The sequence below is a fragment of the Montipora foliosa genome, chromosome 14 (genome assembly GCF_036669935.1).
Source record: "Montipora foliosa isolate CH-2021 chromosome 14, ASM3666993v2, whole genome shotgun sequence".
In the NCBI taxonomy this organism is placed as follows: domain Eukaryota; kingdom Metazoa; phylum Cnidaria; class Anthozoa; order Scleractinia; family Acroporidae; genus Montipora; species Montipora foliosa.
Genome location: NC_090882.1, coordinates 13747848 through 13775347, shown reverse-complemented (window position 1 = coordinate 13775347; position 27500 = coordinate 13747848). Strand labels below are relative to the sequence as shown.

The following is a 27500-nucleotide window of genomic DNA, read 5'->3' as shown; positions in this document are numbered from 1 at the left end:
CCATAGCTTCTTGACGGAACGCAATGTCCTCTTTGTCTCTGAGATCACCATCTTCATCTTCAAAAGACGCTTCTTCAATTGCACTGAAATGACAAAAATGCGACAGCTAAAGTCATAGATTTGTTATTACTCAAAATAGTTCTCAACTTTCGCTTTGATCCCATTCATAATTTTACCTAACCTACAGAACAATGGCCTTCGTTAATGCCTGTAATTAACGTCATTCGTTAATATTTATTGCTTTTTTTTATGTTGACGAAACGACGTAACTCATCCTACAAGACTAAAAAGCTAAAGTGCACATTTAGTAAATGAATCATGTCACGCCCGACGGCATCCCACGTTATTGTAGCTTTCTAACAACAGAGAACGCTATGAAGTACCCTTTAGCCACCCCCTTCTTCAGTTTGTCACGCACTGCAAGGCGTGCTTATACATCAGTTTCATGTTGTCGAACCGAACCCAGGCCTAACAAGCGAATCTCAAATTTGACCATTTATCACGACCTGCTGAAAAAAGCGTAGATTTGGTTGTAGCCTTTGTTTTTGTGGCAAGTGCCAGCGACATGTGCCTGTTCCAGGTTGGAGCTGGCATCCTCCGAGCAGAAGTATCGTGTTATCAAGCGAAGGTGGGGTCGAGCCAATCGCTTTCCCTTTCCCTATTCCCTGGCACCCACTTGAAGGACCTAACTCAGGCGAGGTTTCAATCAGCTGCAGTTTTGAAACTGGCGGAGAAGGGGGGCTATACATTTGCACTCTTACCTATCAGCGATGTACAGACAAGATCCAGAGGCACTGGGAGCGCAAGACCACTTGCGCTGATTACAAATTTCCTAATCAAATAAAAAAACCGACAATAAACTGATAAAATGCTCTTTAAAACGCTTACGACATTGATTACAATTTATTATCTTTCAACAAAACCAATGAGCTCTCCAAACAGTGTGAAAAAATATGCAAATGTATAATTACAAACTCTCAAATCTGATCTAAGCATAGACATTTTTAATAATGGCGGCCCGATAAAATATTCTTTTGTTTTAATGCTGATAAGCCTTTCTAGCCTCGCTACAATGCACAAAATTCAAAAGAATATGTTAACCAAAATGAGGCCAGTAGGTCCAATTAACATAAATACAATAGAATATCAAATCGGTCGCCATTTATGAAAGTGGTCTATGTACATGTACATTCCTCATCGAGTGACCTCTCACAGGGTATGACAGGAACCACCTCATTTTGTATAATCATCGGATCACCAGACTAAGGATGAGGAAGCACTGGTAACTAAGTGACCCTACTAATGGAAGGGAGCAAAAAAAAAATGTTTTGGCCTTCTCATAAGAGAAAACTTTGAGCATTATTTTCCTTTCCGAACTTTCTATATTCTTCGTTTGAGCTTATAAAATCATTTCCATTCACTTAAAGTTTGAGTGTTGTTGTGGAAAAGCAAATCCACCTGGCCTGGGTTGCTCGAAGCATGGTTAGCACTACTCAGCGTTACACACCATGAGAACCAATAGGTTTTGACACCTCTTGGCGCTTCTTCATACCGTAGGCGACAACTGTTTGTGAAGTAAACTTGAGGAGCTAAATTTAATTGAGGTGCTTACTCGAAGCACAGGAGGAACTAAGCATCGACAAACGGCAACGCCAGGCAGAAAGTTGCATTTCGTTACAAATCATGGAAACTTGTTTGATTTCAGCTGATTTCTTGCCTGTTATGCACAGTTATCGAGCACGATCTGAACGGGAGACATTGAGACAAGTTTGCATAAGAGATTTTTCATGGCTTACGACAAGAAGAACTAAACTGACGTTTGTCGTCTTTACGTTAACGCAACTCACCTTCTCGCCAGGAGCACGAAGGATGCCATTTGACAACACAATTGTATTCTCCTTCTATCAAAACAAATGCACAACCAAACTAAACAATTGAGCTCTAAAGGGATCCCTAAAAATTTATGCAAAAATTTGGTTTTCACAAAACAAGTTAATAAAGTTAAATTATAAATCAAAGTGAGAAATATTTGTGAGCTGACGTTTCGAGCGATAGCCCCTCGTCAGAGCAAATAAAGCAATCGCGGTTTGTTAGTAGTATATAAAATCATAGGAGATGGAGCTTTGCCACCAAGTCGCCTAAAGCCGGCGCACACTAGATCTGAGCTATCAGCTTTTCTGCTTATGAAAGTTTTATTCGTGATTCCCTGCATCAGCTGTTGTACTTGGCCAAATTGAAACTACTTTGGTTTGAGAAGTTCAGAGCACTCCAACCTATGTTCAACCATATCATGACTTCACTCCAACTTAACAAAAGATTTTTTTACCTCATTGGATAAAGGCACTGGCAAACTGACGGTGTAGTTAAACTGTTGAGCCATTTGAATCTGCCAAGCCTCAGGTACAGAGAATGCGCTATCCACATGAACACTCAATAGATTGCTGTCATTTAACATACAATGTAATCAGAGAAAGCGTCAGCTTATTTTAGCATTTTTTACAACAATAAAAAACGTGTTTGCATGAACATGAACAACATGGAAACGTATCCCAAACGAAAGCTGTGGTTAACTATGCATTTTTCAGAGATAACTAAGCTTCAATAGGCCATTTCCGAGTTCACGTATGTCTCCTCTTCAAAGCGAGTCTAAGTGCGAAGTTTTTGTGATGGTCATTTCTTCTACTTTACATATGAATGAAAACTAATTTTCATAACAAAAACTTTGCACTAAGACTCGCTTTGAAGAGGAGGCAGACATGAACTCGGAAATGGCCTATTTGAAAAAGAACATACGGGGCAAAATTACTGAATGCTGATTGGCTGAGACGGAGGGTATTTTTTTCTTAATGACAAGGGCACTTTTGGTAATCAAGACGGCATGATTACTTGATCCTGATTGGTTAACAGTTGCTTATCCAGAGCAAACGAAGTTACAAAAGAATCTTCTTCCAGATTCTGACTCCGATTTAAACTGCTATTTGTCCAAATGTAAAATACAGTTTAATTAAGCGTACATGTACGTTCGATTGATCCTATTCCGGAATAAGAATACGCGGAGCGATGATTTAAAACGGTACGTTTTGGCGTTTCCTGTCCAAGCAACAAGGATAATAAAGATATGTTTAAAATAACATTTTAGCAGGTGTTTGACAATTTTAATGTGAATCTCCGTTAAAACGAAGGATTTCTAACTCCTATTCCATGTATTCCTATTCCAGAACACGGTCAATCGAACGCGGTCGAAAATAAGCGCTATCTCTGTTGACAGCATTGAACTTGAACCGAACGAAAGTATGTTACGTTGATCGTCATTTGCCACTGAACTGAACAGGCGTCCCTCAATAATTTTGCCCTTTATGTCATAAACATGTAAGCACAATGTGCCCTCGTGCAATTACCGGGTAAGGATTAATTTCGGCAAGGATCTCATGGATATACACACCAACCATAAGTCTAAAAAAAAAACCATTCTAAATCAGTTTCTAGACCTAAATATTGCTATAGCAATAAGATAAACGAAAGTTTAGACCTAGTCACTGAGATGGGCACTTAGACTTAATCTGTAAAATGAGAGTTGAACCTATTGGATTCGTGGTGGGTATATCCATGAGATCTTTCCCACTTAAGTTGCACTGTTTGACTGCAATGTTTTGCAACTCTCATGTAAAAGCTGCTGTTGTCCGCAATGGGTTGGCTCGTTTGAGCAACAAAAACAATGCTTGTAAACTGAGATGTCTTGCTGTAACCTACTATATATTCTGTGCATTTATTGGAGGAGTTTCTAAATGTAGAGATGAAAATGGCAATTCCATTTGACAAACACTGCTTTAAAAAGTGCAGTTCAGATCTTGTAACTTATTATTTGCTATTATTATTTGGCTTGTGTTTGTAGCCGATGTAACGCGCGCTCTGATTGGCTAATTGTGACTGAATTGTAGGGCATTATTCTCCCGTAATGCCTACAGGCCGATTACGGGCTTGCAAAAACAAAGCAAAAGGTAATTAAAAAGCCATATAATAAACTACTTACTAACCGAGCTAGCTCGAGCCGTACGGGGGAATATTGGCCCTCGGGCCAATATTCCCCATTACGGCCCTCGCGCTCGGTGAGTGAGAAGTTAGTAATGCACTTTGTCATAAGAACTTCAAATGCTTGCTGCAAAGCAATTAAGAAATGCGGTTTGTACTGGAATGTGCCTATGTAGCATTGTCATTGCATGTAGTACATACCGTCTTCGCTATAGGCGCTACATTATAAGCTGGTCAATGCTCCGCATATAAGCCTACAGAGTAAGCATTTCCACATGGCCAAAACATCGAACGTGTTCCTCCACAGGAAAGCTTGCTATGCAGGCTGGGCTCCAAAGTAATGTAATAGACCATTTTCGAATTCTCACGGCTGGACTGGATCTAGCATGAAATGGAGGCTAATGCGGGCAAATCTTTTCAAATGCAAATCCATTTTGCCCGCATTAGCCTCCATTTCACGCTAGATCCAGTCCAACCGTTAGAATACGAAACTGGCCTATTGCCTCTGATTGCCCAAAGAATGCCACATGATGATGAGGCTGGGATGATACTCGTCCAGCTTACGCCATCTTAAAAATAACTGTTTCTAACTCCTTCCAGCACTGCTTGCAATCATTTTAATAAGCAAATTATTCTTTATTGGTTATCAGGTAGGGTAATAAAGATTAACAAACAAATTTCAAAGACATAATATTTTGTACAAACCTAACCTGTAATTTAACTGTGTTTCAGTGAGAAGAGATTGGGACACAGAGACATGAACCTCAATTTCAGGCTGAAGTAATCATTAAAAGAGAGCAAATTAAATTAATATATAATAACATCATCAAATCAGCTCTGCGTTGTCAGTACAGTTCCTGAATAATAACTACCGAATAAGAGATTTATTATTCCACTATAAAAAGGTGTTATTTTGCTTCAATTTTATAGAAAAAGTGTTTTTTTGAAAATGCATCATCTGTCCTTCTGAGTGGGTGTGAACGATGTAAAAAGCACAAAAAGCCAGCCAAATGTGCTTTATTTGATTGGATAAACGAAATGACGAATGGCAAGTGATAACAAGCTAAATCCTTATTTACATTATATTGAAAACAATTTCTTTCAATGAAAAACTACTGTTCCGTCCGTATTTGCTCTGTTCTAAACCGGTCACACCGGGACACTACAGTGTGCTACCGTCTCATATTTTGCGCGTTCTCTTGACCAAATATGGTAAAATGGTGTAATAGTGCAAGAATAAAAGGAGAGAAAAGACCGTTTTTCATATACATGTACAACCAAATAGAATTATGAATATCCGTAAAGTTTTAATGGTAATATGTTTATCAGTTTCGATCTAATGGGCGGACTTCCAAAGCATACATGTATGTCACAAGAACATGCAAGGCCAGTGGATGATTCTAATTAACATAAATTACAAATTTTAGGGTAGGATTGGGAGTACCTCTTGTTGAACGCTATATTTCATTGGCTGTATAGAGTCGTACTTCCTATTGTTTTCTGTGCTAAATCCATTGTTACAGGTTTGTTCGTTCTATTGTTTTTTTGGCCAATCCTGAAGCCCGTTCAATGAGGTACAACACGACCCAAATTTTAAGGAAAAAAAATGGCAGCTGTTGGACGCAGGTAAAGCATGTAATGGCCTAAAGTGATTAATGTAAATCCTTGTGAATATTACATAATTAAAACTAAAAATACCAGAACTTGATCTGTGATCACTGGATCTGTGGGTGGAGAGGAAGGATGGACAACCTGAACAACACTGAATTGCATTTCTCCTAAAGAGACGACACAAAAAGAAGCTAAATTTTACTCTCACGAGCAAGATGCAGGGTTTTCAATAAGAGCAAAATTCGCCGTGTATTGCCCGTAAACTTGCCGCCTACTTTTCCGTGGAAGTTACAGTGTACCCCAAATTTTACAAGGAATGAGAAACATTTGCACAGAACACGAACCTTGGACCCGGAAAGTTTTGCTCATGAAAAACAAAAGAGATGCCTGAATTTTGAATAATTCTGGCTGCGATTTCAGTTTTCCTGTCCATGTCAAAGATCAAGCACACACGTTTTTGAGGCAGCGGTCAGGCAGTCCAGAACTTGGTGTAAGCTGTCTGATTTACCAACCACATTTGACGCTTGACAAGACGACATTCGCAAAGGGGCTTTTTGGTCACGACAGGTACCATACATTGCATGAAGCTATACAGATTGCAAAGGAGACTTAAAGGGGGCTATGTCAAGATGTTTTAGTGTCTTTTCAAAACCCAAAGTATGTCTTGCCATCAACTGAATTTCAGAAATTTAGAGTATTCATGGACTCCCTCTGAATAATTATTATTAAGAAAAAACAGAATTTAATGTTATTAGCAGTGTTTTGTTCAAATAACCTAATTCATGCTCCAGCATGCAGGAAATGCATTCTAAGAAGCCCAAATTTCAAAATTTTCCCGAGGGAGGATGCCCCTTTGATGTGCGTTGTCCATTCTCCACCTACTCCTCAGGTTTTCCTGCCTACTAAAATTCTTATTGAAAACCCTGAAGTTGATGTTGTTGCTGTTTTTAATTTTATCCCACTTTGTTCCATTTACTACCGGTACTTTTTTTGGTTGGCACTCTAAGTTCCATGTTGTAAAACTCATGAGCCCAACAAATTGACCTGTTCCCAACTGCATGTGTGGCTTCATAGCTCAGTTGGTAGAGCATTGCACTAGCATTGCCCTAGCATTGCCTTAGCATTGCACTAGCATTGCAGACTGGTCGTGGGTTTGAGGGGGAGCAGGGATGGGGCAGTGGTGAGAGCACTCCCCTCCCACCAATGTGGCCCAGCTTCAATTCCCAGGTCTGGTGTCATAATTATGTGAGTTGAGTTCATTGGTTCTCTAGTCTGCTCCGAGAGGTTTTTCTCCAGGTACCCCGGTTTTCCTCTCTCAGCAAAAACCAATACAATTTGATATGTATTAATTTGATTTGATTTCATTTGTGCACGACCCCACAAGCTATTCAGCTTAAACATTATTCTGTGAAAATATAAATCTATTATTATTATTAATTTATTATTATCATAATGAATCATGTACAAGCCACCTGAACCTTTTAAGTGCCCTTCAGAGACTACTACTGCTTAAATTGTCCAGATAAAGATATGCCCTGAATTGACCCTAATTCACACAGGCTTCAATAAGCGTCATGAAGTGGACCCCATCTTCTCCCCAACTTCAACGATTCACCGGTCACTTTGAATACAGACAATAAACGTCACAAAGTGTCCCCCAATTGCTGCTACTCATTGACAAGTAAACATAAACAGCTGCATAAGATAAACAAAACACTGACCTTTACCCTCACCTTATTGTTGGAAATAGGTACAAGCAAAGGCTTAGACTTAAAGAATCTCTTTGTGTTGGATGTCAAAATTGGGTGGGCATCTAGTTACAATCATTTCTGGACACAAGTGCCAGATACATGTAAATGCGAGGCCTCATCGCTTCTCCCTTAATTTAATTTTATATAATATTAAATGTAAAATTTGCTTACCACGAAGCAAGGGAAGAAGATCAATGCAAGACTGGCCCAACACATTGGTTTTCTCTTCTTTCCCTTTCTTGTCCTTGGGAAGGACTTCCATAACAGTGACTGAAAAATTAGCAACTGTCAATTCAATATTTCACATTATTATAATACTTGAAGAGAGGTAAATAATCTTGGACAGTCCTGCAATACCAATGAATTTAGCTACCATGGATAGACAATTGAATGCTCTACATTAATCTCACCCCCATTTGTTCAAAAAGTGGATAATGCTTAATCGGATAAATCACTATCCTTTGGTGAGCACAATTGGTGCTGCAAATTTCCTTATTCCTTGGATAGTGATTTATCTAGGAGGATAGCACCGTCCATCGTTTGAACAACTGAGGCCAGTTGGCTGACTATCTGGTATTAGACAGAGCAAAATCTGTAAAACTAGTCTGACTCTCAGGTGGGGAAGGGTAACTGAAAAATAAACAGAATGCCAGACTGTTAGACCAGGGGCCAAGAAGTATGTTTGAAAGTGGGATTGGGGGAGGGGGAGGGGGGGGGGGGGGGGTGGTTAGGAGAAAACAACACTGTAGGAAAAAAATGGGGGCTATCCCCAGCCCCTCTCTCTCCATAGCCCTTGTAGCCTGACTACCGGCTAACTCGGACATTAACTTATAGACTGATTGATTGACTAGGAACAAAAAGCAAATAAGTTAATTTTCTACCCCCTGATGTAACTACTGCAAGGACCAACCTGTCACTGGTTTGTATGATATGGCATCCAACGAAGACGCATCCTCAAAATTGCATTCAAACGAAGCGCTAAAATTGTACTCTGTAGTGTGTGTCTCAATGGAAGCTTCCACTTTGGGTGATTCACCAAGGAGATTAGCTCCAAACTCAAGTCTTACCAATGAATTTAGAGAATCTCCCTTGGATCCTTTCTGCAAATTAAAAATTTTAAGTTAACAGTTCTTTTGTACAAGTCAGTTGCAAATTCAGTGTAGTGACCTGACCGACTGACAGCATGACAGAAATTATAGCTCTCGGCTTCCAGCTCAATCATAACAGTTCAGGCGTTATTGCCCATTGATCCTTCCCCAGTTCATAGAGTTTAAAAAAATGCAAATAATAGCACTCATTGTTGCTCTAATGTGAATGGGTATAGAAAGAATATTGCTTAACAATATAATATTCATACTGATACAAGTACAGTTGTCGGGCGTTCAGCATTTTGCTGTTGTGTCATTAAAACATCATTAATATTGTATATGTTCGTCTGCTTTTTTTATTGCAATAATCACTTAAAGATCTCCGGAAGTTGTTGTTACAAAATGGTTATCCGGTGCATGGGTATCGTAAACTACATTCTAATACAACTCACCAAGTTTTTGCATCGCACTACCGTGACAACAACTGCTTCCGGTGGTCGGATGTTTGCGACTTCTTCTTCGTTTGCCATTGCGCTAAAAATTTTGACAAAATGATGTCGTTTGTGAGTTTTAAATGTGACTTACGGCTGAGTTTGGTCGTCAACGGGCGCCATTTTGACGATTTCTTTAGTTTGTCGTTGCTATTGACAACCAGCACTGTGAAGATCAGCCGCTGACTGCTGTTTAGTAAAGTTGGGAATGGAGTGGACTATGTCGTAGACCGTGGAGTGGACCTGTTTCTCATTTGGTCGATTCCCGTTATTTCGTCCCATTTGCAGCAGACATGAATGTTATTGTCGAATACTGTTATTTTAATCATAGCGAATTTCGTACCAGGACCTGATCAAGATAATCAAGAACTTAAAACGAGTTTATAAAATGGCACTTTGAAACACAATACCGGCTTGATATCAAGGCCTTTTCTCGGTATAAGTCACTGTCTTTTCTCGCTGTGCGGTTTGGTTTTAGCTTTGTTTGCTTATATTGGCCGTTTTTATACTAGAGACGCAAAATCTGTCCAGGCGAATTATGCGTCTCTCATGTTACCCGGCACGAGCCAAATAGAGAGCTTTAGATTCTTGGACGAGGACGTAAACGAGTGTTGGAAATAGATTTGACATAAAGAAGCATACATTACGTGTGGCGGGAAGAAAGTCACGTGAAAAGGACTTAGTCTGAGTTTTTGATCGATCGTCGGATCGCTACGAGTGTCAAGTTTGAGTATTGAGTTTTAGGTTTCAACCGTGCTTAAGGCCTGAAACCGTCGAGTGAAGTGGTAATTCGTATGGAAAATTGTAAAGAAATCATTCACCAGGAAATGAATTAAATATACAAAAAATATTCATTACAACGAGTACGAGATTTGACCGCCCGTTTTTTGCGAAAATAGTTAGAAAATTTCTAACCGGGTTGACTAATCTTACTCTTTGTTGGCAGCATAGGTTGCTCAGTTATTCTTATTGCTGGTAGCTGAGTCTCCTTGCTGATCGAAAAATGTCAAAAGTGCTACGGTGTTGTTAAATTCTTTTGACACAACATTTTTGCAAAATCACGTACTAAAATGACGACGGTATCACGTTTTTCCCGCCCAAATGACGCTGGTTTGCGCGCGCTCACTGTTGTTCTATGAGAAAATCTCGTACTCGTAGTCATTCTCGTCCTGGAATCTAAAGCTCTCTAATGACCAGGGCCCGGTTCCTCGAAAGCCGATTAACTTAATCTAGGATTAACGTAAACTTTTGTTTCACGTTTTCAACTTTTTGGTGAAAGTTTCTTTTGCTTATTTTTGTTTTTCAAGATTGACGTCTTCTCATGTAAAGTTCTGCCGAAAATCTGCGTTGAACAGCACTTGGGAGTAGAGAAATAAACTGCTTGGTTAATTTTTAATCTTAGATTAGCGTTAATCGGCTTTTGAGGAACTGGACCCAGTAGCCTACAACTTCAGTCGGGTCCAGGTAACAGCATTTTCATGCACAGATCAAGCTAGATGTTTGACCATTTTCAAGTGACCATTTTCAATCTCATGGGTAATAATTTCTCCTGCAAGACTTGTGAATACTTGGAAAGCTCTGGTTTCGCGGCAGGAAAATCAATCTAAAAATACTCGGTCTGTAAAAACGCAACGAGGTTTTACGCTCAAACGCATGGGCTCCTGCCTCCGTCTAGTATAAAGACGGAATGAACTATATAAGACGCATAATCCGTCTGAGACAAACTTTGGTTTCTGCGTCTCTTAAATTCGTGTACATGTACAGTGTAGCATAAAGACGGGGCAAAGACACATAATGCGTCTTGACGAACTATCGAGTTTATTGCGTCTTCGAAAACGTACTAAAGCTGATACTTTGTTGAGACGCATTATGCGTCTTGTGCCTTTCTTTAAACCAGACGTACTTAATAGACGCAGAAAAAAAAGTTTGCCCAAGTTCGTTCCAGACGAGTTATGCTTTTCTAGAATAAAAACGACCATTGAAAGCCATTTTAGACAGCGGCTCCATTGGGAGAAGAATGGAAATTTTTGTCGGACAAATATTTGCCTTCTTTAAAACATGGCTGCTATCTTATTTTAACCCACCTCTGTCAAATTGACTTTAAATACGGGAAAACTTGGTGCTTCAGTCTACATCGTTACCTTCCCGGTTAAAGTTTGCGTAGATTTTACATAATTGGAGCTGTTATTTGATTTCGGAATTCTTTATGCCTCATATCTAAACCTCAAAGCAGGACGGGTTGATCAGGGCCTTGGTCAAGGCGGAGCCTTTCGCTCTTACAAAGCGATAACGCTTAACACGTTCCCTTACAAATATTCCTTATGATGGTTAATTTACCTTCATTAACACGTTCGATAAAATCTAATTTTCGTTGGTCAGTGCAAGGGTAAGGCAAATTTGTGCTTTTTTTGGTTCTCTACTCTGCTGCGAGAGGCTTTTCCCCGAGTTTTCGAGTAGTCTCTGAGTAATTCCTTTCTCGTCAAATACCAACACTTGATTCGACCTCCTTCAATCTTTTGTCTATCACTGACTGCGTCAATTATAATAAAAAAAAATTGAGCCTAACTTCAAAATACCGTGCCACTTGCATTGCCAACACTGTGGGACGATAAAGCACCCACACACTGTTCGTGTAGAGTAGGGGGGAGAACCCCGGTGTTGTGGTCTGTCCTCCTTTTACATACATGTGTGGGATGGGTGGGTGAGATATTAAAGCGCAACGAACAATAAAGAGAAAAATGGAGGGCAAAGGCTTTGTGTTGATTTCTCGGGACTCGTTTATAGAAAAAAAGGCTTGTACTTGTCGCACATTTCAAGTTTGCGAATTGGTACCGTTTAAAGCGCTAAATCACAAGATTGGAAAAAATATCGTATATCGCCTATGAAACCTATATTCCCCCACCCCGAAAAATTGAAATAGTCGGTACAAAATCGCTGGCAACGCTTTTAAATTATTGTGAACTGTATCAATTCGAAATTGGTCTGTATTGACTCCAATATACACTTTTTTCATACAACATCAGCTCTTTTCGCACTCCTGCATCCTTTCCCTTGTTTTTCTTGTGATGCACACTATCGAATAAAAGGTTACACAGCGAGCGGCCAAAATAATTCCTGACATGGAAGAGAAATCCTTCGCAAACAGTGGAAAAAGTTTTCTTTTTGATTCTTTTTAACGCTAACCATAAACCCGGTTATCGATCATTCAACTCGGTTCTATTCGTCACGGAATTTCTTCATTTCTCCAAGCATAGAATCTTGAACGTTCTCTACAAATTCAAAGAATTCTGGAATCTTGTCTGCTATCATCTCTGGTTCCCAGTCTCCGCTTTTCAGGACGGTGTCCCACTCTTTGCAATGCAAATGAAGGTCAGTCTGTCAGAAAAGAGAGAAACGATTAACCAGAATCTAGAGTAGAAAGAACAAATTCTTCCCAACATTCATGGATTTCGAGCAAAAATTTGTTGCCAAATATAATATTGAAAAAATAATCAGTAGGAAAGACTGCTTTAGAAAAAAATGGTTACTGTCTCCTTATCTTTCTTAACTCACTTTTCCTGTCATTAAGCCACTTTCCTTTATTGTATCTATACTGTATACTGTTATTATTTCTTTTTTGCTCATTGGTTGCTGCTCTGTAAATAGTTCAAGTATCGTATTGTAAGTAGTTTGAAAGTAGCCCGAGTTCCTTATTACCATTAATGTAAGTAAAGTTGATATGAGCGTCAGAAAAGTGTCTATTTTGAAACAGAGTTTTGAGGGGAAATAAACAATAGATCAAATCGGCTAACTTAATGTTGTACCCAATTCTAATCTCACGGGGTTAAGATTCTTTGTGTATTGTATTTGCATTATCATGTAGCATTGAAATGATTCACATTTAAATGATATGGAAATACCTGGAAAAAAACGTTTTATTCCCAAAGGGTTTGAATTGGCGACAGAATTTGATTAGCCCATTTGGTCTATTGTTTATTTTCCCGCAAAACTAAACAATTTAAAATAGACACTTTTCTGAAGCTGATGGGGACTAGTGCTGGTAACTGAACTCTTGCCAAAATTAAACACAGAATTAAGTTCTACGCTTTCTGTTCTCATCCAAACTAAAAAGGGAAACTTCTAAATCAAAGACAGATACGAAAAGATTCCTGGAAGAGAGAAAGACGATGACGATGATAAAGATGATGATGATGATGATGATGATGATGATGACGACGATGATGATGATGTTAATGATGATGATGATGACGATAAAGATGATGATGTTAATGATGATGATGATGACGATAAAGATGATGATAATGATGATGACATGCACAAGCTAAACTCCCTTGAAATAATGATCGCCGAAATGCAGATCGATTCATCTTACTGATTCTCTTGACTCCTCTGTGTCCATGTCAATTTTCCAAGTGCATTCCTTTGAGAGAATGATAGCAAAACCATCAGTAGGATCATATAGAGATCTCCGAGAGCGCCGCTTGTGGATAAGATGAAATCCATTTAGTTCGTTGAGTCGTGGGAGACAAAGTTCCAAGTCACCTTCATCACTGCCACAAATCGTAAGCCCAGACAGGTATCTTGACAAAACACTCCTTTCCTCTTCTTTTGGGATATAGTCGATGTCAAATGCGCTGTCTGTCAGAAGAGAAAGAATGATTAAGCCGTAATGCACTGGACTTCCGTAAATTTCAATGCTATTCAATTAGACTGACTGTAATACTATAGGTGGTTTTCACGTTACTTCATCGCCGCCATGTTGGTGGACGAAAGCAAAAGATCTCTCATTAGCCCCTTTTGTTTGTCAACCAGCAAGTCTAAGGTTTCTCTCCCGTGATCAACAGCCATGTTTTTCAACAAAAACAACAGACAACGTTTGCATAATAACGTTTGTACATTATTAATAAGTATAAATAAGCACTTGTAAATTTTTCAGACCACAAATTGCACTTTCCCTGCGACCTTGTGCGATTTTGTTAGTCTGAAAAACTTATTGTGCTTATTACCTATACAAATTCATCTTACTTAAGCCACACCTGCTCGTCCACGAATGGTTAGTCTACAATCAAATTCGCAGCCCGGAAACAGAATGTCTGCAAGCAGATACTTTCTGGATGGTAACACCAGCCATCCTCGGCAACGCTGTCTTGTCGCCTCATCCTCAAAGTGTATTTCTTCCAAGATATTCTTGACATCACTAAAAGGAATTTCTATGCTCTCCAGATCCTCTCGAGCCCTGGAGTTATCGTTTTTTGCGATCCACACCTGTATAATTGTAACAGCTTAGTCTACAACATTTTATTGTGAGGTTGCAGATGCTTTGCTTTTCCCCACCCCCCCCCCCCCCCCTCCCCCCGTCAAGAGGAAAGACCAACAAGTGTGCACCCGGGTCGCGTTTTGTAATAGTCCCGAAACTTTTCGGGCTCCGGTTAAGGTAGTTCCCTTTCTATTTTGACAGGAAAACTGTTTCAAGGCATGAAAACTTATAACTGATTTGTCTTTCCTTCCGTTGTAAATATATTGAAAGACAAACTCTTTAGAATAAATTTTAAAAGAACACAAAAGCCTCAGGAGTTCTTTAGATTATTTCGGGTTTATAACTCACAGTGCTTCACCTTGCATCTTATCTCGTGGGCACCAGGCGTTAAATAAGTTAAATCATATCTTGCTATATATTCCTCCGAAGTCTTCCTGGCAACATGTTCTTCAAAGAATGTCTCATCCAAATGCACACCTTGATTAAGTGCTGTTCTCCAGAGTATCCCTTCGCTGCTTTGCTGAAATTTCTCTATAACTTCTTCAATAGTCCATTCCCCATCATCGGCCTCCTCTGTTTCAATATAGGATTTGAAAGTCACATTAGAGCAACGCATGGTGAATAATAGGCCATTTTACAGTTGTTTGCTCAGTGACCTGGCCTATGAATGGCTGCGAGGCTGCCGGTGACCTTGAACTGATACAGACCTCACTGCTTTTATCATGTCAATTGTGTTGTTGTGATTCAAATTAGTCTACATTAACATTAGAAAAGCACAAAGGTTTGTATCAAAACAGGGTCACCGGCAGCCTCGCTTCCATTCTAAAGCCAGGCAGCTTAGCTACAACTGTAAAATGGTCTATTGGTAACCTTGATGCTGCGCTTTGAAAAGAACCCAGAAATGGAAACGTCGTGAAGAGATTTATTTATCGATGATGGAAATTTAGATCCTAGCAGTATGCCGGGAAAATCGTCATAGGAACCTACAATCCTGGACTAACGTCCTTGAGCTAAAATGGTTAAATTAAAATGAATATGTGTTAGAACCAATCTCGTCCCCAGAGTCCGCTTTTCATTTTGTCAGCACCAAGAACACTGACCTCCGGACCAACCAGAGATCCACTGGCTGTCAATTTATATAACAAAAGAATTGTTTATAAATAGTGAAGTCTGCCATGATAGGTGAATCTTTTACTGAGGTCATTGTTTACATTTTGTCTCATTAACATACGAGTTTGTTGACAGAAGGCATCATGCTATTTACACATTGACTTGAAAAGGTAAAAGTACGTGTTAAACTTAGTTTAATTTTAAAATTTAAGCCTTTTGGCTTTGAAAACGAAAGAGTTATTAGCCATCAAAAACTGATAAATTCTTGGGTGGAAAAAGCGCTAATGAATGAGCCCATACATTCTTTGTAAAATGTCGAATTTTCAAAGCGTCATTACTCAGAGATAGTATCTGATAAATTGTGTTCCAAGTTTCAGAGATAGGTCACTATGCAATTCACTCTCAATATTCAGAACTGGTTTGCTCGCTGAAAGATTAGAAAACGATGGGCTTATGCTATTGAAAAAAGAAATGTAAACAAAGATTCCTGTACGGGGACGGCGGACCGTATTTTGAACTGGGGGGAGGGGGGGTGGGGGGCTGACAAGCAAGTGCCGAGGGCACTAACCTGTAGGGGCTTCTTGGGAAATTCTCCGCCAGAAAATTTTGAAATCTTGAAGCTCGGAAATGCTACTTTCTTTGGGCGTATTCTGTTCGGCGAATTTCGCTGATATTTATCACGAAAAAAAAAAAACTTCCTAATTCTAGATCTGAATAAGATTAAACACACTGCGCTGACCTTCGTCGGGTCCTCGGATGAGCGCTGCTCCAAAGTGACACCACATGTCAAGCTTCATGTGATCTTTTACTTTCATTTGTCTTTTAATCTCGCGAAGGCACTCCAAAACCTCGTTCTTGAGTATTGGCAAATAATATTGGTCATTTCTAGCAGCACAGGAGTCCTTTAAAAGATAACATGGAAATCATCAACGTCTGCTTTTCAATTATATTGAAACGGTAAAAAATTGGGTCAGGAATCAGATACTGTAACGGCTCTGGTAACTGGTTTAGAAAATTGGAACAAAGAATATCAACAAAATCAATGGTGCGTAATCCAATAAGGGCGCTCTCTATTAAATCAAAAATTCCCAAACAACTGGGTACGGAATGGAATGGAACGGAAATATTCCGGAATTTTTTTTTTTAAATTTGGGTACATCTCGCGAAATGGACCTAAAGTTCCGGAATAGACCGTTTTACAGTTGTGTGCTTAGTTACCTGGCCTTTGAATGAAAGTAAGGCTGGAGTTGACCTTGCTTTGATAGAAACCTCAGTGGTTTTCTCGTGTTAATCGTGTTATTGTCACGCTAATAGGTAGGAATTTACATAAGAAAAGCTGTGAAATTTGTATCAAAGCAAAGTCAACTCCAGCCTCACTTTCATTCAAAGGCCAGGTAACTAAGCACACAACTGTAAAATGGTCAATTCCGAAACAATTGAAAAATCGCGTCCCATTGGTCAGGAGCCCATTACCCGGTGCCTCCATCTTCCACATTAACCCTCTCAGTCAACCCTTTCCCTTATCTAGGGGGAGGGGGAAAGGGGGGCTTTAGTGGGTATTTTCACAGTAGCCAATCGTAAGAGACCTATAGTCAACCATTTATCACGTCACCTATGTATGTGACTTCAAGTGTGTTCTCAGTCACATACATCACATACGTAAAAATATAGCAATTCTAGAAATAGAAAGATACAGGAAAGGGATGACTCAAAGGTACAATACGTATGGAAGTTCCGGCTAACGAGCTCCTGCATTGGTTTATTCCTCCTCGGGCGCAATTGCTGTTTACATTTTGGGGCCGCAATACTCGTTGATATGATTGGTTTCGAGCGAGCAACCGGAATATGCTGTTTCATTTGCCACACAATTGCAAAATTATCGAAGTGAGTTTTAACTGAACCTTCTGGTCGAATGAAAAGCACCCTAGAGCTAAATCCTATGCCACTCCAATGAAACCATAGAGGTTGTGAACAGCGGTGTGGAATCTGAAATAATACTAAAACTTGTGAACATAGACAAGTGATGAAACTAGGGGTGTGGCAAGTGAGGAAAGATAATGTTTTTGTATTGAGAGTGTGAGGAGCATAGTGAGGTATGATGAGCACTTTTGTCTAGATGCATTACCAACCTCTGTTATGTCAAACATATCGAGGTGTCCCTTCTAGTTGTTATGATATATAGAACTTTCTAGATTCCTATGATAATTAGTGATCATACGTCTCATGCTAAGAACATTCTAGAAATGATATTGTTGACTTCTATTAAAGGCTTACTTCGTATGTAACTATAAATAGACCGTAGTTGATGTATATTGGTTTCTAGAAGTTTCTAGAACCTCTTCTTAGGATATGAAAGCGGATATGTACTCCCTTTCTGCAACGCTCTGACACGCTGTATAATTGTAAAGCTCTGGTTCACGGTTTCCACGGTTTAACCTTCTGCTTGAAGTGATTAGAGAATGTTGGGTTTACGAGATTTGTTATCACATTTAACTCTCCATTTACAAAACTCCGGTCTAAACACCGATAGCCTTTTTACAACAACTCAAAGGGCTAGGGTAAGTTTTATTTACTTGAGGAGAAAAACTCATGGGACACTTTGGTAAAATGCATGGTAAAAGAAAAACAAATGAGACACCTGCAATTCATAATCCTCCGCTGGTCGTAATCTATATTGCCCTTGCGGACCAGTCAGAAGCAACCGATCTTCTGTTTGTGCTTGCTCAAGTTTGAGTTTACAGTCTTCAGGAAGATTCCAGCCATTAATGAAGTAACACGTTTTCTTGAATTCGTTTTCAAGTCCTCTCAGTCTAGCGCCAGACTAAAGAAAGCAAAAAGACAATAGATAAAGAACATCGTACACGTGAGAAAGATGTTGGGCATCCTAGGTCACTTTAGAATCGACTGCACGTGACCCGTTCTTCCAATGATAATGAGGCTGTCGAGACACCAATGAAAATCGCGTTGTGGTGATATTAACTGCAATCCACGACCAAAATTGTTGAGACACTCTTAACTTCCTTGTTTACATCTAAAAAAACGCTTTTCTCCATAAAGCAAACTAAACTAATATTAAGTTGGGTGGAGAAGATGGAGAGGGCATTGCTCTTCTTCTTTTCACGCTATGGTCCAAACGCTCGAAATTTGACAAATGTCTTAGCTCTTATTATTCAGGATTCAAAACGAGGTGATTGGCGGCCTCGATTTAATTCATACCCCTATCATTCAGTCATTTTCGCAACTACCGAAAAGCTATTTCCTATACTATAATGATAATTGTCCAAGGTTACCTCAAATTGGGTTTTCATATATTATTTCTCACAAGACACAATTGCACACCCTATTTTTGCCACAGCAACTCGATGGTAAACTGGCAATAACTTCCGAGTAATTCCGAGACCCTTTCGCTCTTGCGGCGACAGATCTCTATAGGACCGTGGTAAAATTGCACCTGGTTTAACTGTCAACTGGTAGGTTGGTTTTTGAGGAGAGGGGAAAACCTGAGTTCCCGAAGGAAAAACTCTCGGAGCAGAGTAGAGAACCAACAAACTCAACCCACATATGACGTCAAGTCTGGGAATCGAACCTACGCCACATTGCTGAGGCGAGTGCTCTCACACACTTATGTCCACAAATGCACCTAATTAGATGTAGGCCCACTTTTGACATCCAACACGAAGTGTCCCTTTAAGTCTAAGCATTTGCTACCTATTTCAAACGATAATGTTAGGGTTAGGGTTATTGGCTTAGGGTAAATGCAGCCCGTCTCTTAGGGTAAATGCACCTCCATCCCTGGGGGTGCAGGGATGGCGCAGTGGTGAGAGCACTTGCATCCCAACAATGTGGCCTGGGTTCGATTCCCAGACTCGGCGTCATATGCGGGTTGAGTTTGTTGATTCTCTACTCTACTCCGAGAGGTTTTCTCCGGGTACTCCGGTTTCCCCTCTCCTCAAAAACCGACATTTGACTTGATTTACTTTCATTGTTCATTTCAGTTTACAGTGTCCCCAATTAGCGCTCCAGCGCTAGAACTACTAGACACTTAAATAAAGTTCCTTTCCTTTTTTTTTCCCCTTTATCTTCACTTGAGTAGCAGCATTTTGGCGACACTTCGTGACGTTCATTGTATGTATTCCGAGACACGAGTGATAGTGAAGTTGAGGAGAAGACCAAGGGGACACTTCGTGACGCTTGTTCAATTCCGCGTGCATCCAATTAGAGGCATTTTTGGCCTTATCTCTTTTGGGTTCTAGCTAGTCCCATTAACTGTACTGAACTTATGGAGCTGTTATTATTCTAAGTTTTCAGTTTTTTATTCACGTTACAAAAAAATCCCAGGCTGGTTTTGGTATTAAAGTTTTTATTTTCACACAGTTTGTTCTGTTTACTAACCTCATTGTGAGGTTGAGATTTTACCTTGTAATTTCTCTTCTTCATTTAACAGCCTAGCCCTAATCTTTTACTATGATTTTCCCTCAACTCACCATCCACACACACAATATTTTCCCCTCATTTACCCACTTTACTAGAGATTATTATTTCAGTTAGTGGAGAGAAACCCCTTCTTGTAGGGGGATTCTTGCTGCAGCACCATAATCATGACACAAAGGTTGCTAGTCTACTGCTGTTTTTGTTTTTTTCTTTTACTTTATACAACTATCCCATTAGAAAGCGCCTTTCATCTGCACTGAACTGATGGAGCTGCGCTTTCTAACTCCCACATCACCTTATGGATACACTTACAATTTTCATTCTGATTTGCACTTTTGCTCTCTCTCTTTGTTCGTCTGTCCCACTGACAACGTAGATCTCCCGTTCACATGTAGTTACTCTAGCTCCCGTTATAGTGCTGATGTGCCTCAGGTTATCACCGTTTTTACCGATCACCAAACCTTTGAACTTGTCGGGAACCTCCACGAGCTCACGATTGCCAGCGGAAGCTCCCTTCGACATCCTACTCCGTATTTCTTCCTGAGGAATGGAGGGAAAAGAATGAAGTTGAAAACAGACCCTACAAAAACACAAGCTGGATTTCTTGGGTATTGCAATCGAACGTCTTTAAAGTACTTTCGTGCCAGCAGGAAGATGGGAACAAGTTCACCGCGCACCGGTGGCTTAGTTGGTTGAGCACCGGGCTGTCACGCGGGAGGTCGTGAGTTCAACTCTGGCCGGATCAACACTCAGGGTCTTCAAATAACTGAGGAGAAAGTGCTGCCTTTGTAATTACATCTGCAAATGGTTAGACGAACACTTGTCGCAAAGAGTAGGGCATGTAGTTCCCGGTGTTGTGGTCTGTCTTCTGTGGTGTATCATAGTTGGGAGGGTAAAAATGGTGGTTAACCTCGTAGGGGACCTATGTCCTATTGTTGATTCCACAATGTATGTATTCATACTTAATCAGTAAATAAATAAATAAATAAATAGATAAATAAGTTAGGCACCAACAGAGGTCACGAAGGGCGTTAAGAACCTTCCCCGAACTGGCCATGATTTAACATTTGAGATAAATATAGTATCACTTTGAAACTTCTTAACTTACCACTTTTTTTGTAATAAGCTTCTTAGCACATTCTCGTTGCTCCGTATTACCGCTGATTAAAAAGAAATCTTCATCCCTTCCTTTTGGCGAACTTATTTGCGCTCCTGAGGAACTTTTGATTTCTTTGATAACACAACCTCCTTTTCCAATCAAGTGGCCTTTCAAATCGCCTGGAACCGCAAAGTACTCTGGCTCTATTGGTGTCTTAGCTTGGTTTTTGAGGCAGCCATAAGCTGACCTGCGACAGGATAAGAAAATAATAATAATTGTCTCCCCCAAATATCCTCCGCGTTTGGTTCATTCGTAAAGTGAAGCCATGTAGAACAAAGACTGGCCGAGACTTGGGAAGGACTGTAGAAGCTCAAAAGTTAAAAATCGAGTGCCGAATAGCTTTCTCGATCGGTGAATTAACTCAAATATAAGTTCCTAATAACCCGGAAGTCTGACGAACTTAGGGCGTGTCGATTGCATTAAAAAACACTGATCGCCTTCTGTTCATCGAAGTTAACCCCGTTGGGTTAATATAGGGAGTTTAAACAAAGACCACGGTAACGTCAACGAAAACCGCGTCGCTTCAAACTATAACTTAGCGCTGCCGTTCGCATTTTTATCATCAATATCCACCTTGCTCACGTTGTAGAATGCGGGCGAACTCTCCCATAAGTGGATTAGAGTAAACTGTTTTAAAAATGAACGACTCTGATAGTTGTATGTTCACGTTGTCATCTAAACGTTAAATTTGGTCAATTCACGTTCTTCTTTCGTTGAGTGCAAGAACCAAATGCACTGAAATATGTAATGCACTATTTTTTGTCTCCTTTAACCAATAACGGCCGTGTTTTCACGAGCGTTTCTTCAGGTCGCTTAGCGAGATACAACCGAAAATTCCGTGAAAACACTTCCTTTCCCAACTCGCTTAAAGTTAAGCGAGGGCCATTATGAAAACTACTGGGTGACCAGTAATCAATGTCTTTACCCTCGTTAAATAAAGTTATTTATTTATTTATTTAAGCGAGTCGACAAATTTCATTAGAATTCTCATTAAATTTAAGAACACCAAACCAGGTAGGTTAAGCGAGTTGGCAATGAGGAGTCGCTTGCGGTTTTTCAGATCGGAAATACAACAGGCTTTTTATTATTATTATTATTATTATTATTATTATTATTATTATTATTATTATTATCATTATTATTATTATTATTATTGTATTGGCACGCGCTCTCTCCTCATTTAATCTTACCCGTGAAAAAAACGTATCATAATAAGTCGTTTAACGAAGTCTTCAAACAAACCACTTTCAAGAATGTTCGGCGAGGCAACGGCTGTCGTGAAAACACGGCCAACGTCGTTGTTTTGTGGAGAACAAAAACGAATGCTCTGACGGAGATGCGTGCCGCAAGTGCAGCATGATTATCTTTTTCTCTTTTAGACAAGAATAATATAATGTTTTTGTTTTGTAGCGTTAACGTTGTCGTAGCCCTCTTCGTTGCGTAAATTGTAAATTGGCTAACCGTCTCCAAATGGGATCCTTTGGGTTGAGTTTCAGTCGATCTCACCCGAACTAAAAATTTTTGCGTTAAAAAAAATGGATAAACAGTTCAATGATGCATTATACAGTCCAAGAGTAAATAACTTGTATTGCTTTTATGCAGTAAAGAAACCTCCAAAACGTATTGCATTATGGGGTGGAGTAAATTAGAAATTACCGCTTTGTTTACAAAATGTCTGAAAAACGTTTCAAACGGTTATAGGCCACTTTCAAAAATACCATAATACTCTTTGTTTGCCCTCTAAATGTTTGCATAAGCATTGTAAGTCCCAAGAGAAACTGGAAACAATGCTTATGTAAAATTTGAGGGGACAAACAAGGAGTATTATGGTATTTTTGAAAGTGGCCTATGAGAACCTCAATCAACACACCTCGATATTTAATTCAATTTTTGCATTCTAAGGAAATATGTTTGTTGGGATGAATTCATACCCTATAAGTTCAGCTCTGCTCGCACTAGCACGTGATTTTGTGCTCGTATCACAGATCCATGCATATATAGATACATATAGATACTGATAAGTTTACTTACATGTAAGACACTGATCGATTTCAAAGTAACAACAGATTTGCTAGTTTCTCCGAGAAACCAATAAGCCCTTTGACTTCCATGATCTAAAAGTTCATTCTCCTAACTACTTCCATAGATTTCTTCATTGGCTGGTCATGAGAATTTGGTATTATATCAGGATTATACCCTTAAGCTGATAATAATCTTCATTCTCAATACTTGTCTACATGACAGTGTATTGAAATTGAGAGGTGAATTTACAAGCTCATCAATCCTGGGAGCCAAAGGGTTAATTAAATAGACAACAACATAAAATAGCAGTATGTACAATCATAGGATAAAACAAACTTAAAATTAAAAGGTAAGTGCTCTGATATTGTTCGTAAAATGTGCAATACCAGACGCATAACATGTAAACAAAAGCTGAGCTGAAGATCATCTGTAGCTCTCGAGTTCAGCTAGCCTCTAGTAGAGCTTAGATGAACTCGTACTGGAATGATACAATGTCATGAAAACACCCCACTATAATTTTAAATAATGATTTTACAAGTAAAAAGGTTAATTTAAGAGATGATCTTCAGGCGTTCCAAGAGACCGCGAGTTAATGATATTGCATACAATAACAGGCATTTACTTCGAAATAAAATGTGAAATAATTTAGTTACTACCACTTGGATAGGGGGATTCATACCAGAGACGTAAGAAGACCATAAGTTATCCAAAGTGTGAGCGAGGTTTACTTCAGTTTGTAACCTTAGAAAGGAGGTATCTCTGATCTTTGGAAAAGCCGAACGGTACGAACCGGTCTAGTTTTATGCCCCTCGAATGCGTACTAGAGCAGATCATAGGATAAGGCGATAAACAAGGCGTCAAGGAAGTCTCAAGTTGACTTGACATTCTGTCGTACTTACGGCCTACTAAGGACTCCAGTATGGCTTCGCCTTGTGTGCCTTCAAAGTAGGGTGCATTAATTTTTGAGGCGATCGACGCAAATATTATTGTCTAGAGCGTGAACTTAGGAAGGCCGCTGAAATAAACTATACTGAACATCTTCGATATGCCTTCACGGTTACGTAGATCGCCATTGCGATAAACAGTTTTGGCATGTAGAGGACGCGAACATAAACACAAACATTGTACTGTTGAACTTAGAACTGACTATCCGAGGAAATGCTCCGACTTGTGAGCTTACCGTCCTCCTTCGTCCTGTCGCCTCCGCCGATCGAAGCCTCGTCGACTCATGATGGCTTTGGATGCGTTAAGACCAATCCCACTTTATCGAAAATAACGTCTTCCTTTGAATTCATAGCGTGATGGCACAAAATTTCGCCGCAAATCTTTGACAACGACCGACGAAAACAGAAAATTATGTACTTCCGGGTTTAATGTTAATTAACTCGTTTCCATTCCACTCTTAGACTAGCCTACGTTGCCACCAAGGTAACGAAGCCGCTTCTCCCATAATAGCCTCCCATGCATGCCCCAGGCAGCGTTCATAAGCCGATGACACACGGTTCAACATCCTGCAACATTTGTTGCTCAACAAATGTTGAACCATGTTGCACAGACGTGTTGAACGGAATAGAGCTGGTCTCTATTTTCGTTCAACATCGTTCAACAACGTTCAACGTGTTGAATGGCATATTTCAACATTCAATATGGCATGACACACTTTTCAACATTTGTTGAACAACAGCTGCAACATTTGTTGATCAACAAATGTTGAGCCGTGTATCACCGGCTTTAGGGCTTCATCACGCGTTCCTCGCCCACTAACGTCTGCTGAAACGAAAAACCAATTCCGTTCAATGGCTGTTTGCCCTCTATTTAAAGAAACCAATCAGCATTGACTAATTGTGTTGTGCCTAGCCCATGACATGCTGCGAAAGAATGCTATACAAAACACGAATTTTCCCAAAACTGGAAAACGACCTCTGATTGGTCCGTAATTTCAGGGGCGTAGCGTGAGAGTTTGAAGGTGTACGTACACACACGAAGAATGTTTCGAGCGCGAAAGTAGCTCTAAAGTAGGGGGGGTTTGGGGGTATGCTCACCCAGAAAATTTTGAAATTTAGGGTCTCGGAAATGCCATTTCCGACTATTTTCGAAGGCCATTTCAATAAATAAATGCGAGGGAAAATGCAGTAGTTAGTTGTTTATTTTACCCATCTGCCGAGTTTTCTCTGCAGCAAAGCTAAAACACAAACAGGGGGTTTACAGTACAAGCAAAGGGCAAGACGTCGCAAACTCTGTTATAACATCATCATCATAACATATCCTTAAAAAATAATCGGTAACTGGAGGACTGGTGATACTGAAGTCTGACGCCGTGTGGGGGACAGGGAGAACCGAAATAAGTCACGTCGACAGTGCCTGCCATATTTGTTGCCCGGGATTTGTCGCGCAGGAGCCTGGGTTCAAGTGTTGCGTTAGAAATCGTCCCGTGTAACATACCGTTGCCGCGACAAAGTTGCGTTAAAAATTGTCTCGTGTAACATGAATTAAAAATCGGCTCGTGTAAGATCACCTTAAGCATTTGAGTTAATTTATTGTCCTGTTAGACTACAGTTTTACATTTCTTTTACCTTTAGTTATACTTCCCGCACCAAAAATAGATGAATAAATAAATTCGCTTACCTCACTCTCAGCCTGGGTATGGAGTTCTTAGTATGTTCTCAAAGTTTTGGTTAATCTTAGACTGAACGTTCTTATAAAAATGTTTCTTGCAAAAAATAAGTGGGTTCAAAACATAATTTGGCTGTCGTAGCTAAACGGGACAACCAGACCTTTTCACTGCCGAGATTGAAACAAAGATAGGGAAAAGCAAGGACGAGGTTGTAAACGGGCAAGTGACTCCATGCAAAACAATCGCTTTCACAGGTTTTGATTGATTGATTGATCGCTTTTAGAGGTAAGACAACAACTTATTTTTATTTTACCGTTATATCATTACAAATTTTTTTACATTGGATATAATTATATAGTTAAAAGGGTATTGGCCTTCTAAAGTAACTAAAAGTTAACGAACTAGAAAGCCAATTTACATTAATTTCAGTAATAGATTACAATAATAGGATCGGGAGACGGACACATACCTTACACAGACACCGAACAACACACTACCAACAAAGGCAATGGATAAATGTAGAATTTAAGGCAGCAAATAAAACACACAATGCAGAACTGACCAAAGAAGTCCATGTATTAATCTTTAGTAATGACTTAGAAATTCTTGTTTTCAATTTTCTTTGAATTTACTGAGAGAAGTCGACTTTATTATATTTTTCCCATGAGAATTTTTTTGGTCCTTGAAGACGAATGTTTAAAGTTCCATAGTGAGTTGTTGCAAGGGATAAGTAATATGATTGATTTGCTGCGCTTCTAGTGTTGTAGCTGTGTATATTTTCTACGGATGTAAAAAATGTATCAAAATAAGAAGGCATTAAATTGTTACGGAACTTAAGCATGAACAAAGACAACATTGAAAAGCTTAAGACTACATTCACAGTACCCGACGAATTTCTACTGGTTGAAAAATTTGACCGGACATTTTGTTCACACGGAACCGTGCAATATATACTTTCGCTCCGTGAACGGATTAAAGTTTAATCTTTGTCAGTTGTTTTACCAACTGTTCATGCGCAGAGCGTTACTTAACGAAATCCAAAATGGCTTCTTCCAGCTGAGTCACCGCGCATCCATGTAACCATACCTTTTCCATGTAACAATAGACCACTTTCGATATATTAAAATTCAGTCCTAAACAAAAGATATCATCTCGAGGCTCTGGGGAATAAACTCATACAAATCCTTATATTTCTTCCCCAAAGCCTCGAGATGAAGCCTTTTGTGTAGGAGTGAATTTTAATATATCGAAAGTGGTCTGTTATGACAGTCAAGGTGTTCGTCCCCGATTTTGGCATTCAAATTTTTGAACCACGTTTAGCGTGGTTCCGTGTGGACGGAACCCTTAAATGTACGAATTTTCAACCGTTAGAAAATTCGTCCAGTACGGTGTGAATGTAGCCCAAATAAATTTAATCACCTAAAGAGGGGAGTTGACACCCAAAACCCTTCTAGATAGGTAGGTAAAGTTCATTTATACACGGTATGAATTCATATTTACATGCTCTCTCTCCTGGAGCCGTGCCTTTATGGATTAATTACTTAACAAATTGAAGGGGCTGTGTCACGGCAGTCCAGTCAACGTCCAGAACTTTTAAACAACACAAAACTTCGTGTCAAAAAATATCCTTCGAGCATACACTATTACGTTGCAACAGAGATAAAATTTCAAAAACTGTTAGGCTGAGCAATTTTTTAAAACAGCAATTACAACCCATTTTAAACTTCTTCAATTTTGGCCAATCTTACCTCCTTTCGCTTGTTTTGTTTGCCAGTTCGCAGTCGCTGAATTTGGCTAAAATTTCATGACACAGCCCCCGGCTTTAAATTATCTCACTAATGAGTTATGTGTACAATGAGTTATGTGTACAAGATTAATCTAAAAGCTATAAAACTGTCCTCTATTAACTATCACTAAATTGGATTGCGATTAAAAAC

General features: G+C 39.5%; 3 protein-coding genes across 4 annotated transcripts in view; all 3 read right to left on the bottom strand.

Moving 5' to 3' along the window:
- LOC137985174 (cilia- and flagella-associated protein 70-like) overlaps window positions 1–9114 on the bottom strand; it is a 40576-nt gene extending 31462 nt beyond the window's left edge. The window contains exons 1-9 of the mRNA XM_068832694.1: window positions 8932–9114; window positions 8302–8491; window positions 7563–7661; window positions 5728–5807; window positions 4740–4804; window positions 2327–2441; window positions 1848–1901; window positions 762–832; window positions 1–83 (exon numbers count right to left, since the gene is read on the bottom strand). The exon at window positions 1–83 is cut by the window's left edge and continues 67 nt beyond it. Of these exons, the coding sequence (XP_068688795.1) occupies window positions 1–83; window positions 762–832; window positions 1848–1901; window positions 2327–2441; window positions 4740–4804; window positions 5728–5807; window positions 7563–7661; window positions 8302–8491; window positions 8932–9009 (835 nt within the window). The 5' untranslated portion in view covers window positions 9010–9114. The remainder of the gene's footprint in view (window positions 84–761; window positions 833–1847; window positions 1902–2326; window positions 2442–4739; window positions 4805–5727; window positions 5808–7562; window positions 7662–8301; window positions 8492–8931) is intronic.
- A 2822-nt stretch (window positions 9115–11936) lies between these two features.
- On the bottom strand, window positions 11937–24336 carry LOC137985308 (uncharacterized). The gene is made up of 9 exons (XM_068832897.1): window positions 24130–24336; window positions 20877–21114; window positions 20081–20308; window positions 17976–18158; window positions 16077–16239; window positions 14586–14800; window positions 14007–14235; window positions 13343–13608; window positions 11937–12345 (listed from the first exon to the last, which is right to left on the bottom strand). The coding sequence occupies exons 1-9, from the start codon at window positions 24177–24179 to the stop codon at window positions 12187–12189; spliced, it is 1731 nt and encodes a 576-aa protein (XP_068688998.1). The 5' UTR covers window positions 24180–24336; the 3' UTR covers window positions 11937–12186.
- Window positions 24337–25844: 1508 nt separating this feature from the next.
- Window positions 25845–27500, bottom strand: part of LOC137984248 (uncharacterized) — a 40561-nt gene continuing 38905 nt past the window's right edge. For both annotated transcript variants that reach the window (XM_068831364.1, XM_068831365.1), the window contains one exon: window positions 25845–27500. This exon is cut by the window's right edge and continues 1119 nt beyond it. The gene's annotated coding sequence lies outside the window, so the exon portion shown is untranslated.

Coding starts and splice junctions, on each gene's coding strand:
- LOC137985308 (XM_068832897.1), bottom strand. CDS start 24,179: ATGAGTCGACGAGGCTTCGATCGGCGGAGGCGACAGGACGAAGGAGGA. Junction 21,115..24,129: donor CGACAGGACGAAGGAGGACG/GTAAGCTCACAA, acceptor ATCCTGTCGCAG/GTCAGCTTATGGCTGCCTCA. Junction 14,236..14,585: donor CCCACGAGATAAGATGCAAG/GTGAAGCACTGT, acceptor ACAATTATACAG/GTGTGGATCGCAAAAAACGA.